The 16,069-nt window shown below is 32.2% G+C and overlaps 1 protein-coding gene across 1 annotated transcript in view; it reads left to right on the forward strand.

Moving 5' to 3' along the window:
- Positions 1-383: 383 nt before the first annotated feature.
- LOC113393048 (uncharacterized) overlaps positions 384-16,069 on the forward strand; it is a 29,131-nt gene continuing 13,445 nt past the window's right edge. The window contains exon 1 of the mRNA XM_026629741.2: positions 384-531. Coding sequence (XP_026485526.1) covers positions 525-531 — 7 coding nt within the window. The 5' untranslated portion in view covers positions 384-524. The remainder of the gene's footprint in view (positions 532-16,069) is intronic.

Here is a 16,069-nt window from a genome sequence, read left to right on the forward strand (position 1 = left end):
TTTAACATGTATTCTTTAAAGTATTAACTATATTAATAATCGCAATTATTATAAAACCATTTTATGGATAAATACTCATTATTATTATTAATATTTTAATATCTTGCTGGCAGTTAACTTTTGTCAAAACTCAATGATTAATTTACATTTGTATTATATCTTGTTAAGCTGATAAGATAGCCAAGTAAAATTTAGCCGATATAAGATCACTCGCTCAAATTTAAGTGTAAATCAATAATATATATATTTTTTATATATAAGTAAGTATTTATTTTCAGCGTACGTATATCTAGAGTTAATATATCCAAATTGAAAGACACTTCTAGCATTATATACAACTATACATCATTGTTCGTGTTCGGACTTCAGTCTCTTCTCTGATCTCAAAGCGAACGCACGTTATAATCTCGCGGACTATCGAACTTTGCGATGTAAATAATAATAAAACAATTTATATATTATATTAAAATAGGGTCATATTATGTGTGTTTAGTGTAATGTGATTTGTCCGGATAAAACTTTCAATGCCCGGTAAGTTCTTAATTTAAAACGGGGGTTCATTTTGAACAATTTTGTCCCTTTTTTGATTTTCGCAATTCTAATATCTCAGTCTTAATAATCAATGCTTCATTCGTAACTAGGCATATTTAAAAAGATTTTATTTAATTATGTGGAATATTTAACCAGTTTCGTCGAAATTACGTTTATTTATTTATTTTTAAGTTTGTGTGTTTGTTTATATGTATATGTAAATTATAGTAAATTGTATATTAATTTATTTTTCATATTGAAAACGGATGAAATTTCACCTTATCTCGTAGTTAGATAAATATTGGAAATTATTTTTATAGATAATGAATTTTATTCGGTGGTAGAGCTTTGTGCAAGCCCATCTGGATAAGTACCACTTACTCATCATATACACAAGCACCAAACAGCAAAACATAGTATTATATCGTGCCAATTTGGGAATACAAGCACATAACATATTAGTTCCCTACTTTAGTCGTGTATTAGTGATATGAGGAATAATTTTTATTTCTTAAGGTAGGTAGTGATGTCGATGGAGTACTCACCATCTAGTCGTCCGTTTGACACGCCGCCTAACTAAAAAAGTTTTAGCATAAATATTGTTTTACCACATTCTTCCTCATTTGTTTTCTCAAATCCAGATTCTGATTTGCACAAGTAAATTGACCTACGCATAATTTCTACAAAGTTTTCATCGATTTTTCCCAAGTGCTATTGTCACGTCATGTCAATAAAAAACAACTAAAACCTTTTTTCTCATCGGTCTTTAGTATAAATAATAAATTTAATAACAGTCTGAAGTGTCGTATATAATTAATCTTTGCCCTACGAACACAATTAAAAGCCATTAGCCGTTAAAAAAATAAATAAAACCTATGTTTAAATAACGTAAATATTTGCCACGAGCGACCCTTGACCATCGACGATAATGGCTTAAGCCCGTAATGTCTGTTTACTATATTCAATAAATTCAAAGTAAAATTCACTAATTGCCTTTTTTGAAATCAATAGTATTAATCGTCTTCATTTATTAAAAAAATATTCAAGTAGGCTTTAACAGGCACTTTTGAATCGCCATTTTACAAACTATATTAAGTGAAGCTACTACTAAGAAGGACCGACAAGTAACTCAGCAGTTATTCTTTTTCAACATTTAAGTACATAATTCTTCTGAACCTACTACTGCTATCGGTAAGCAAAACGAAACGTTTCTTAAATGTTACCAATTAATGCCAGCGAAGTTTCCATAAAATTTAAATATATAATTAATTGAACATTGTCGCAAATAAATTAATTAGTGATCAAAACCACAATGTCACGTAAAATCAAAACCACAAAATTAGAATTAGTAATTCTGCATCTATTTAATATTTCGCTGACAGTAGCTGGGTTAGTAATTAAAAAAAAAACACATATATTTTCTAATAATGTTTGTACAAAGGAAATATTGATAATATTATATTCAGTGTTACACACATACACATACATACGTACACCTTCATCACACTCGCCTCACTAACACACGTGCACTTTGTAATATTAATTTCAGTTATATTTTTCTTTTTATTTATATTAATTAAAAGTTTATTTATTCTTTAGTTGGTTATATAACACACGATGTTATCGAAGAGTGGGCCCCTCTGATACGAGTATGTATTTTGGTTACTAGACAGACCCAAACTTAAATATGCTTTGTAAACTGTGTAAAGAATAAACATTTTTATTAGTGTTATTATTATGACGTCAAAGATATATATATATATAACAATTTATTGATTTATCAATTCAACCCCCTGATAGTATAAATGTCACTCGATGCTTGTAAGTTCATAATTCAGTTTTATTTTAAAACTAACATTAATAATGATGGTGATCGTCCTGACCGAATTGGACTACGGTCTTCTTTGAGATTGCTCAAAGAAGACCAGCCATTACTAAATAGGACATATTATATTGCACAAGTGTGTGACCGGTAAACGTTCAGACACAGAACCAACGGCTTACGTTCGTTCTGAAGCACGGGGGATCTATCGACAGAAAAACTCTATTACTTTTAAAACCTGAGGTTTGTACCAAATACGTCGGGATTTACAGCCTTATATCTATATAATATATATAATCAGTAGACCAACGAGGCGGTCAACATTAATAATAGGGTATTAAGAAATCGATAAGGGAGGGTTAAATTGATATCAAGATATCAATGGCTCCACGAAGTTCGTAGGGTAGGGTATTCACAGCTGCTTATATTAAAAACATATGAATAAATATGGAATAAAGCATTTATTGGTGTCAACCAATATATCGGGCAGGATATAACAATGTATTAGTATTTTATTAACATAAAAATGTAATTTAATTGACGGAAAAGATTAACTTCTGATTTTAAAATCCGATTGATTTAAAGATGGTTTGTAGGATATTTCATAGACATTTATTATAGTCTTGTAAAATTGAGATTTAAAAGGTATATTTGAATGAAAATCAAATCAAATTATACTTTAATCAAGTAGGCTTTTACAAGCACTTTTGAATCGTCATTTTACATCACTATATTAAAAATAAATAAAGCTACCACCAGTCCGAAATGTAGATTGTACCGAAAAGTACCAAAAACTTAATAGTTAAAATTTATTATCCGCCTTAGACTACTCTTCGATAAATTCCAAAAACCTTGTCGTAAATAAATTCGGTTTCTTAACTTTTCTTATGTGACTCCTTAGAAATAGACATTATTGAAAGGATGTCCTCAAAGACGTAGTTTTTATTACACTATAGAAATATTATTACACATTTGGTATTATAATAGGCACAAATAATAGCAAACAAACGACAGCCCTTTAAACTGCAAAGGCCTTTAATATTTCGTCCGCCAAGCGATGCCTTAAAAAACCCTAAATTCAGCTTGGCGCTTCAGGTTCATCATTGGTAAAATGTTATCTTATTTTTCCATGCAAAACATGATACGAATTATAAATAAAACTTAAGCACTTGTAAAATCAATTGAGCTTGCCTAATTTTGAACCTCGGTTAAGATTCACCATTTATAAAAAAGTTATATTGTGAATTAGTTACCATGCAAACAAACACACGAAATACTTGTACGCTGTATTACTTAACATTTCACCCCAGATAAACACTGTTTATTGTACGAAAGACCCTTCTAAAGCGATGTAATAATATCAGCAAACTAAATATTTTGGTTAACAATATCCGTTTGTAAACATAACCCGAAGTATAACCGAACTGAAGTGGCAGTGGGCGGAGCATATAGGTCGTAGAACCTAAGGCCGTTGGGGGCGAAACGTTCTCGAGTGGCGACCACTAAATGGAAAACGCAGCGTGGAATAACGGAAAGCCCCTACAAGGTTGACTGACAATTTGACAATGCGAGAAGCAAGACCGGCTTTTGTGCAGATCTTTGAGGGTGGACCTTTGTCAATCAGTGGTGATGATGATGATGATGAAACACATTTGACTGCCTCTTAAATCAATGTTTAAATTGTTTTGTAATGTTGTTAAAGTATCATCACAATAATATTATAAGCTAAAGCCTATTTCAATCGAAGACGAAGTAAATATAAACCAACCTAATATTTAGATATTACATAGTATGATAAATTTTGTCCATTCACTGTAAACTGTTCTTGATTGATATATATTTATTAAACCCGTGGACGGGAAAATGGGCTGTTGGTAACCACTGTTGATTAACATTGGCGGAATAAGAAATATTAACCATTCCTTTAATCACCAATGCGCCACCAATATTGGTAATTAAGATGTTATGCACCAAAGTTCCGATAAAAGATTCGCCGACATTCAAAATGCTTTCACGAATATCATAAATTATTCAAGATTTCGACCAACGACCTGATGTCAATTCAACGTCAAAGTTTTTTATCCGTCTGTACTACTGTAAGTAGAATTGGTTTTAGCCCGACCCAAATACGGATTAAACAATAATTTTATCCTGAGATTTCTTTTAACCACAGATATACTAATATACTTATAGTTCCAATTATGTTATTATATTTAATCTGACGACCACCGTGGTCGAGTAGTGTGTACACCGGTTTTTATGGGTACGCCACTCCAAGGTCCCGGGTTTGATTCCCGGCCGAGTCGAAGAAGAAAAAGGGTCTGGGTGTTTATGGAACCGTCGTTACTTCTGATTTTCCATAACACAAGTGCTTTAGCTACATACATTGGGATCAGAGTAACGTATGTGATGTTGTCCAATATTTATTTATTTATCATCTATACTAATATGATAAGCGTGTGTCTGTCAGTTCGTCTTTTGCTCTATCACGGTCAAACCACTAAACCGATTTTGATGGACATTGATATGAACGAAGGTTGAACTCCAAGAAAGAACAAAGACTTTTTTATGCATAACACCCGATGATAAAATAAGAATGCAACTAAAGCCGCGGGGCACAACTTGTACAATATAGTTTATAAACTGGAAAATATCTTAAGCATCTCGCCTCTTATTTATTTTGTAAGAATTCTAATGAAATAATGATTATCTTTAATGAGTTATCTTTTGGGATATAGATATTGTATGTATGGTTTTATGTAACTGGTTAAGTTCCTAAATAACAAATGGTAACCACCATCCAAAAAAAGAGCCGAGATGGCCCAGTGGTTAGAACGCGTGCATCTTAAACGATGATTTCGGGTTCAAACCCAGGCAAGCACCACTGAATTTTCATGTGCTTAATTTGTGTTTATAATTCATCTCGCGCTCGGCAGTGAAGGAAAACATCGTGAGGAAACCTGCATGTGTCTAATTTCAACGAAATTCTGCCACACGTGTATTCCACCAAGACGCATTGGAGCAGCGTGGTGGAATATGCTCCAAAACCTTCTCCTCAAAGGGAGAGGAGACCTTTAGCCCAGCAGTGGTAGATTTACAGGCTGCTAATGTATGTATGTAATGTAACCACCATCCGTTTTGGTCTAAGATACAAATCTTGCGTCACTTCAGCTCTTCTAATATTTTCGTCTCAACATGCGCAATTTTTCATTGGTCAACATAATTTATCCATTGCATCCATTGGCCAACATAAAGTGATTTTTATACTGAATGAATGGGTTTCATGGTTAAAATCAATCGAAAACTTTCATATCCGAAGTCGACTTATATTAGATCGCAATTCGTTCGTATCTAAATAAATACGTAAACGATAATAACATTTCATTTTGCAGTCAAATGAGAAATATATTTTACGCGTCGCGTAACATCCTGTTATGTTTCTTGAATGAAAATAGGTTGGTTTAATTTTAAATTATACTTGGTTATATTTAAATTTCATTACTCGTAAACAATTAGCTTTCGATACTGACTTAGTTCGTTTAGTGTTTAAACAGTCTATACGAATATTATAAATGCGAAATTAACTGCTGAACCGATTTTGATGATTTTTTGTATGTACATAGTTTGAGCGCCGGGAAAGGACATAGGCTACTTTTTTAATTCACTCCTCGAGGGGGTAAATATTGGGGGTGATAGTTTGTGTGCTACAGATAAACTTATAAACGCAGGTTCACGTAAGTTGTTAATAAGTCACAATGTGTAAATGTCCCACCGATGGGCTAATGCCTCCTCTCCTTTCGAGGACAACTTTTGGAATTAATTCCAGTAAATAGTCAAGATTGCTCAGTGGTTAGATCGTGTGCATCTTAACCGCTGATTACGGGTTCAAGCCCCTAGTTAGTACCACTGAATTTGCATGTGCTTAATTTGTATTTATAGTTCGTCTAGTGCTTGGCTGTGACACGTCCGTAGGAAACTTGCGTGTATATAGTTTCAATTAAATTCTGCCACATGTGTATTCTACACGAATTAGAGCGTGGCGAATTTGCTCAAAATCATTAAAAACATATGCGTTTTTAATATTAAATGTGACATATATTTATGACTTTTTGACTCTATGTTTAGCGCTACCGCCAAACAGCAGTACTCAGTATTGTTGTGGTCCGGTTTGAAGGGTGAGTGAGCCAGTGTAACTACAGGCACAAGGGACGTAACATTTTATTTTTGCAAATGTCGGTGGCGCATTGGTGATGTAAAGAATGGTTAATATTTCTTACAACGCCATTGTCTATGGGCGGTGGTGACCACTTACCATCAGGTGGCCCACTTGTTCATCCGCCTACCGATATCATAAAAAAAATTACAGACAGGCTTGGGAACCTCCTACTCATCAATCAGTCTACCACTTAACATCAATATTGTATATGTGATATTATTTCTATAATGTACGATTTATTCTAGTTGAAGGAATGTGTAAGCCGATGTTGTTACACGGATAAAAGAAGTTCTAGACAAACAGTTTGGCAGTATAAACAATAGTAGTGCCTTCTGTAACTCATAAAAAAGAATTTAATGAACCGTCTAACATTGTTTCGAGTTGAAGCTTTGAAAACAACCATGTTCTCTTCTCCCTAACCTTGAAAATACATTTCAACTTTTGAGATATAGTAACTTTTTAAAATCTACCTTAAGTCTTATATACTAATAAGTCACATATGAAAATTTCAATATAATGACATTAAGTATACAAATTAATTTTGGAATTGGTTAAATGTCTTAGTCACAATATAGATGCACTAAAAAATAAAATATTCAATATAAGGAATTAAATATATAAACCTTATATGTTTCAATTGTGACTAAGAGCTTAATACCAAGCGGGTAAGAGATTAGAGGTCTATATTTAATAAAATTCTATCATCCTACGTATATATATATATAGCTTATATAAAAAAGCAACTACCCAGGTAACATAATCCTAATTTGCATTTCTGTGCACTCATGCCAAGATTTATGTTAAAATAACCATTTGTCTGTAAATACTTAATAACTTTTTAACAGATATTTCTGAATTTATGAATTTAATTATTATTATTTTCGAAAAATTATATTATTTGAATTTAATTTATTTTCTTATTAGTACAATTATTATATACAAAATCACCTGACTGTATTAATATAATTGTTACGAGCAAGCCGTGTACACATGCTTAGGAATGTAATCTAGCTCAAAATTGTTAAGTCCGTAATTTTGATGTATGTTCTTATTGCATTATGTTTGTGTACGTAGAAAAGGTTTGGAGCATAGTCCACCAAGCTGCTCTTATGCGAGTTGGTGGAATACACATGTGGCAGAATTTCGTTGTAAATAGAGACATGCAGGTTTCCTCGCGATGTTTTCCTTCACCGCGGAGCACGAGATGAATTATAAACAAAAATTAAGCACATGAAAATTCAGTGGTTTGCCTGGGTTTGAACCCGAAATCATCGGTCAAGATGCACTCTAACCACTGAGCTATCGCAGCTCATTTCAAGTTCAAACTGTCACGTTTGCACAAAATATATTAATGTATATCCATCAAATTATGATTTCTATAACAATTATCAGAAGAAAGAAGTAACTGAACTGTACTAACAAATTTAACTTGTTTAGTTAGGTTTAATTGTTAGTAACAATATATTTATTCAAGGCTTTATACATTAACTATGTTAGTATATTTTACTTTAAGTTATTATTTATTTTATTGTATCGTTCGTGACGAACGTTGAGTTCCAAAGCTTAATGTACTTGTATAGCTTAAGCTACTGAAATATTTAAGAACGAAACTCAGTAGGTAATATTAGACACGAAGAGACTCGAACTTTGAACTTTGATGAAGAAGTTCTCTTGTACGAAGGTTACATATATGAAATGGAAATTAAAACATGGCGTATATTCATATGTATTTATATGTACTATTTTATACATATTTCATTTACGCTTTAATTTAAAAAATTGGCGTCAATTTAATGCAAAGTAATTGAACGATATTGAAAAATGTCTAATTAAAGTAAATCAAAAACAAACATAGTATTTCGTTAATAATATGAATATTTGTTTTTATTTGTAATCACAGGCACAAGGGACATAATATCTTGGTTCCCAAGGTTAGTGGCGCATAGGTGATGTAAGCAATGGTTAATATTTCTTACAGCGCCTTTGTCTATGGGCGGTGGTGACCACTTACCATCAGGTGGCCCATATGCTCGTCCGCCATACAATGCCATAAAAAAAAAGATAAATATTACATATAGCAATGAAGTTAAAAAAGCAGGAGGGGAGAGTGGTGGCGAAGAAGTGCCACGACGGCTTTAAAGAGTATCTCCGTGCAATAGTAAAAAAAAATCTAATAACGGTATTTCGATCTTATATATATATTTTTAATTGGTGTTTCATTAATTAAGAAACTTAAAAAATAAATTTTATTTCAGTCAAATATAAGCATAATATTGTTGGACATAGTCATATAAGTCAATGAACATAATAAAAACAATCATACGCTGTCAATGTATTACAATATATCGAACGTGTTAAACGTCACGCTTAACGACCCAAAAGTGATAATGAAACAGCGTGACATGTCCGGAAATGAACAACGCAGCATGACAGCACCCAATTCAATTATTTGCGTTTTTCGTGCTACAATGACTATTTCATATTTAGTCTATTATTCCCCATACACATAGCCTACTAATGTAAGATTTCTAAGGTACTCTTGTTATAGTTTTATCTATTCGTTAACGATATCGATTCGATAACTTTCGAAAGCGCGTTTACGAGTAACACAATGTAAGATATTCTCCGTTTAATCTTGGGTTACATTAACCGACCATGTGTGCCATTTAGTTATTCCAAAAACACATCAACTCTTAGATAACTAAATTTAAATGTGTTGGTAATTATAATAAATATCTTATAAGGACTATACGCATTTTAAGAAATGTTCCAAAAACATTTTCTTCGAAAAATACATTATTGAATGGATGTTATTGAATACTTTACCAAGAAAAGGGGGATTATTATTACTTTAAAGTAATAATATACATATGATCATATATACAAATATTTATTTTATAAGTAAAGTAAAGTAACAGCTTTGTAACGTCCCAATATTATGCAAAGGCACTTGTAAGTAAAAAGTTTTGAGCTTACTCTACCGCGCTTTTCCAAAGGTAGTAGGTGTTTACACGTGGCAGATTCTCCTCCTTACGATGTTTTCGTTCACCACCGAGCACGGGAGATATTATAAATACAAAAAACAAGCACATGAATTCAGTGGTAGATTGTGCCATACATCTGTACGATGGTTGAAAATTCAAACGCAGGACAATCTACCACTGAATTCATATGCTCATTATTTGTATTTATAACAAGTGGTAATAAAAAGTGAATCTTCACTTTTTAAAAAATAATAACAATATTTATATAAAATAATAATAAATTGTGTTAAATACATAGTCAATCAATTTTAAAGTGTATATATCAAAACTAATTATTTCAATAATAGTGAACATTCGATACAATGAAGTTTCCATCAAATGTCACGCTAACAAGTATTATTGTCAGCGTGACGTGCCTTGCTATGGACAGCTCAGCGTGACGGCGTGCGATTCAATTATTACCACTGTAAATTATATAAACTATATTGAATATTTATTAAATAATTTCACTGAAAGTACAAGTACAGTTAATGAGACCAAAATTTTATCAATCGTTTTTTATTTGTATCTAATCTTAAGGTCTGATTTTATTTTTGTCTGGGTTTATAAGATATGTGCAAAAAAAATGTCAAATATACATACTACGTGTTCGATGTTCTTTCGAAATTTTTTTCGTACTTAAAATTTGTGACTTTTGACTACTTCAACTAGTTTAATAAAATTTGCCTTTCAATTAACAGCCTAGCCTTTTTACTAAATGGCGTTCAAAAAAACAAGATATAAATATTATTGTTTAACGTATTTCTTTAAGTAAAAGATATTAGTAGAAACTCTATATAAAAAGAAAAATAAAGAAAGATAAAGATTAAAGATATGTTCGGATTCATATGCCAAAGCGAAAAATAATTTCAGAATTTCATCGTCCACGACGGATAAAACTTCACAGGTCTGTAACGAAAAACTATTCGAATAAATTAACATTTTTAAATAAATTTCCATAAATATCAAGTTACAGGCACAATTTCGTGACCCAGTTTTCATATTTATTTTTTGTGACCAAAATCGGTTTTAGTTTTAACAATCATGGGTCTAAATCTGGCTCGTAACAAACATCAAGGTGAGTTTTTTAAAAACACCGCAATTTTGGAAATTTTTTTCTTCAAAAATTTTCCGATAGGTTAAAAGTTTATATTTATGTCATGACTGATTTCTACCGCTTAGGCAAATCTCAGCGGCGACGCAGAACATATTATATTATATGACTCATAATCCGATGGAGCAGTAAATCCGACGACCGGAAAAAGGTGCATTATCAATGGTGGCGTGCTTTCCAAGGCACCGGAGTGAACACGCTTCCTACTTCCAAGCTCCGGACTATCTTAGTAAGATTCTCATCCCAGGCTCTCGGGCTACGTGACCTTTTATCTTGTCCAATGCCTATTTGGAAAGGTTAACCGACTTTACGTCATAACCCGATTGTTCTATGAAGAAAAAGGATCCATTGTACTCCTCAATAATGGAACAGTTATATATTTATATACAATTATTCTGTACTCGTCTATGCCATTGAACTTCTTCTTAATGCCTCGAGCGATTTTGATTACAAGTTTTGCATTTATAATTATATATCCTGGATTATTTAAATTGAACCAGGCTTCGGCGTAGAAGTTGTGATGCTATTGGGTACCAGGATATAATAGATTTATATAAAAAAAGTAGTCTTATTTCACCCATACGAAGTTAAGACGGGCAGTATTTACTATATCTATATATAGTTCGTTGGAAATTGGAAAATTTCTATAAAAGGAATAATTCATATCATCAAAAGTCGCACAACCTCTAGAAGAAAGAAAATTACCTAATATTTTTGAGAATATTTGAGACTTTCCTTTGAAACATAATATGAGGAGGCTATTTTAAAAATCAGCATTACTTTGTGATCAGCAATCCAATATTAAATTTTACTTATTTCATTGGTAGATTCGTTATCTACATCGTTTACTTAAATTTTCATGAATATTCCCATTTCTGCAGACGAACTTGGAAATACCAATAATTGGCTTATTTCCTTACGCCTTATTGTCTTCCGTTCAAAGAATTTTTGATTGCTCTTTAATATAATAAGAGGTAATTTGCCCGTCTGTAATTATATCATTCTGTTATTTTATTAATCTGCAACAATCAGATTGTTCTCTATATGAATTAAAGGCGCGTGCGATGCGTATTATTCTGGCAAAAACTGTGTATCAGCCGAAAATATTTTATAATATTCATTAAACCAAGATTTGGTTTCATAAAACTATAGCATATAGCCTCCTAATTTCCCTGAGGAGACGCAGAGAAGAGAAACACTCCTCCATAGCGGCTGATTAAATTTCATCTAACACATGCAATCCTCGTCACAATGTTTTTTTCACCGCCTGTAAGAATTATAAATACAATTTAAGAAGAGAAAAAGCTGATTCAGATTTAAAGCCTAATTTCATTGAATGCAATTTTTTAGTCACTAACCCATTTGAAATTATGACTAAAACTCTATTTAAATCTGCTAGGCTAAGTTAGTTTATTCCCAAACGTATAGGCTCTAATCCAAAACTGGTATCTGTAAATCCATTTCATATACAAACAAGAAATAATATTAAAACTAAATAACCAACTTAAGAATTCTTAGAAAAGTGATACCAACGCTAATTAAGTGGCACAGACAAAAGAATACTTCAATCAAAAGTTGTCTAGTTACAGCCGAAACTTTCCATTAGAATCACGATGTATGTTCTCCTTAACATTGCAAATTGAATTTATCTGATTTTTGACAAGTGACTTTGATCGAATATATTTCATTTTTATCAGAAAAGGTATTTTTTTTGAGTCTGACACACAGTTATGTTGTGTATTGGTTTTTTATGTTCGTCTTTATATTAAATTGATTGAATTTACGAGTCACCTTCATATTTTTATTTCCAGACAACATCGCAATGGAAATTTCAGGATAACAATATTAATCACCTTCTGTGTTTTAGACCTCTTTATTAATGTTTGAAAATTTACTTCCTTTAAGGGGTCTTCGTGAGATTATGGATTCCAAGGCTAGTTTAGATGGTACTTCATCTCACTTACGAACAACCATTTTTAGGTCCAAAATCTTAAAATCCTTGGTAGTCGCTGTTCGTTACCCTCTTCACCAATAACCCTGCCCTGGGTTTACTGTCGTCAGATTAGGTATTTAAAACATCGGCTTACGATAATGTTTCTTAGTATCTTTTTGATTTATGAAATAGTTTTCATCTAGCAGTTGCCACTTTTAAAATTAATTATCACCGAATAAATATATTTCCCTGGAAACAATAGCAAAAAATCATGATGTGTTTGTTGCGTCGTATTCTTACACACTGCATAAAAAAGTCAACATACCTAAAAGATGAGAACTTTTTGCGTCAGAAACGTTCACGCAAAACGTTGCACTAACATTCAACATTTAAATTTAACCGTGATTGATTCCCATCACACTTAGGTAATCATTTATAATAACTATTCTGATACGATTGCATTCAATTAAAATAATAAATAACTGATAACCTCAATAATATAACGAACTACTTATCTCAGAACTTTAAATGATTTTCATATAATTAATTAGGGAACATTTTAAGCAGTTAATTAGTATGCCAGTTCAAATTATTATTACACAGTTCGGTAGAATCTTGATGATTCATAACTAATTAGATTGTTGCCAAGCCAACGATGTAATTTAAACTTGAACGGTGTATACTGAGATAATCTTGAATATTTCAAACAATGTTTAATTTTACATTATGTTCGTTAGGTTTTATGCGTCTTTGGATAGAGAGGAAAATAATAACTGAAATTTAATTAATATAAAATATAATCATCTCAAATATTTTTCACGACTTCAATTTTAAAGTTGAATCTAATTGGTCTACATTTGTCAAAAGCAGAGCTGGATTTAAAGGAGTGGAAGCCCTAACTATTATTTTATAAATTAAATTGAATAAATTCATTTATGTCAGCCAGCTTTGTCAATAATATGTTAACTGTATGCAGCAGTAACTTTTAACAGTAATTAATAATATTATTATAAGTTAACTATATCTCGATGTTTGGATGTAATATTAAAATTGATAACTCTTCGGAATCTCTATCGTGGGGTCCTTATTCTTGTGGAGGTCCCAGGGCAGTTTCCCTCCTTTAAATCCGGTTAGAATAAGTTAGTTACGTTAAATCGCTAATAAATAAATAAGCCTTTCCATAATGATGTTCTAGTTCACTAGAGTTGAATATCTGAAAATATTAAGAGGTTCTTGCTTGAATTTCAACTCGTGTCTTTCAGATAAAATGATATACTCTAAACCTCTAAGAGTGAGTGAGCCAAGATGGCCCAGTGGTTAGAACGCGTGCATCTTAACCGATGATTGCGGGTTCAAACCCAGGCAAGCACCATTGAATTATCATGTGCTTAATTTGTGTTTATAATACATCTCGTGCTCGGCGGTGAAGGAAAACATCGCGAGGAAACCTGCATGTCTGTAATTTCAACGAAATTCTGCCACATGTGTATTCACCATCCCGCATTGGAGCAGCGTGGTGGAATATGCTCCGAACCTTCTCCTCAAAAAGGAGAGGAGGCCTTAGCCCACCAGTGGGAAATTTACAGGCTGTTAATGCAATGCAAAAATACCTCTAAACTTCTAACAACTTTATATTTCTAAACCACTGAACTTCTTCAGTTACAAATTAGTTTAAAAACAAAATGAAAAGGAAATTAACACAGGTCACCACGCTTCGCTTATATTAAAGGCAAGTGTGTCAAATGGACAACTTACACGAACAAAAAGTAAATAATGTCACAACAAAAACAATATATACGTTATAAGATTTTAAATTAACATGGTTATTTTTATTACTAACAGTATTTAAAACGGGATATTTACCATGTTTTTTATTTTTATTTGGTGGAGCTCGATATTTCGACATTATCTACGAATGTCTTGTTCACGAGAGTCAGTTGTTGTTCAGTCTCGTTCTTGTTCATTTTAACTCGTTGGTATATTAGCTAACTTAGTTGTAAAGGTACAATTACATATTTTTTTTCTTTTTTAAGATATGTAGGTGGACGGACAAATGAGCCATCTGATGATAAATGGTCACTACCGCCCATAGACATTAGCGATGTAAGAAATATTAACAATTACATCACCAATGCGCCACCTACCATGGGAGCTAGGATGAAATGTGCCTTGTGCCTGTAGTTAAACTGCCTGCCTGTACTTTTACGCTACTATTTATGTCGTTATATTTCTAAAACTACTGGTTCGAATTGCTATGTTATAATGACAATGTATATCTACGTAAAACTTTTAAAATTAATACGTTATTCATTTTGATGAAGATAAATAAACAAAGTACAATAGTAGCCTGTCAATGTCCTATTGCCGGGCTAGTTCCACCACCGAACTAGACCGAATTGCACATGCAGGTTTCCTCACAGTGTTTTTTTTTATTTATAATTACTTTGAGACAATTATTTTTGTCAGTGTAAGTATCTATAAAATATAATAAGTAGACTCTCATCCTTCGTATCGGAACCTGTTGAATCTGACGAGTCTAACCATCGTCGGCATATTGAGCATTTTCTCAAAATATATAAAACATATTAACATATTATGTAGCTTATGACCGCCTTAAGTTTCTAGGGAGTATAAAAAACTCATATCAATCACAAAAAAAAAAAACAAAAAAGTTACCTTTTTAATGTTAATACGTGAAACCAAGAAATGTCGAAATATTATTAGATATAAGTCTTTCTGTCTCTTGGGAACATAGTATGACGCAGGAATACTAATATTTTAGTCCAAAAATATTTTTGAAGCAAAAGTTTTTTGCAATATTATAAATAGATACTATGACAAGATATAAATTGTTTGTAAAATCCCATGGGAATTAAAACAATATTTTATAAAAACGTCGATAATGGAAAAAGATAGAAAAAAAGGAAAGAGAGGTGACCTGGAGTAGACATTACCCTTTTTCCTAAAGTGACAGTTCTGTCAGTTCATTCTACTGTAAAAGAAGTTCGTTTAAAAGTCTGATGGAAAGTGACTACCACAGCCCATGGACATCTGTAACACCGGGGGGCTTGCAAGTGCGTTGCCGGCCTTTAAGGAAAGGGTACGCTCTTTTCTTGAAGGTTCCCAAGTCTTATCGATTCGAAAAACCGCTAGCGAAAGCTGGTTCTACAGAGTGAGTGAGTGATTGAGGCAAATTATTTTTTATTTTAAGAAAACCATTTTATAAATAGGAACATAGATTACGTTAATAAAATTAAAATAATATTTTTTCATTTATCCTAACGTAACAGCCTGTAAATGCTCCACTGCTGGGCTAAGGCCTCCTCTTTCTTTGAGAAGATTGTGGAGCTCATTCTACCACGTGATGTTTTCCTTTACCGTCGAGCACAAAATTAATTATAAACATAAATCAAGCACATGAACACTGAGT

Source organism: Vanessa tameamea, chromosome 12 (genome assembly GCF_037043105.1).
Source record: "Vanessa tameamea isolate UH-Manoa-2023 chromosome 12, ilVanTame1 primary haplotype, whole genome shotgun sequence".
Taxonomy (NCBI): Eukaryota; Metazoa; Arthropoda; class Insecta; order Lepidoptera; family Nymphalidae; genus Vanessa; species Vanessa tameamea.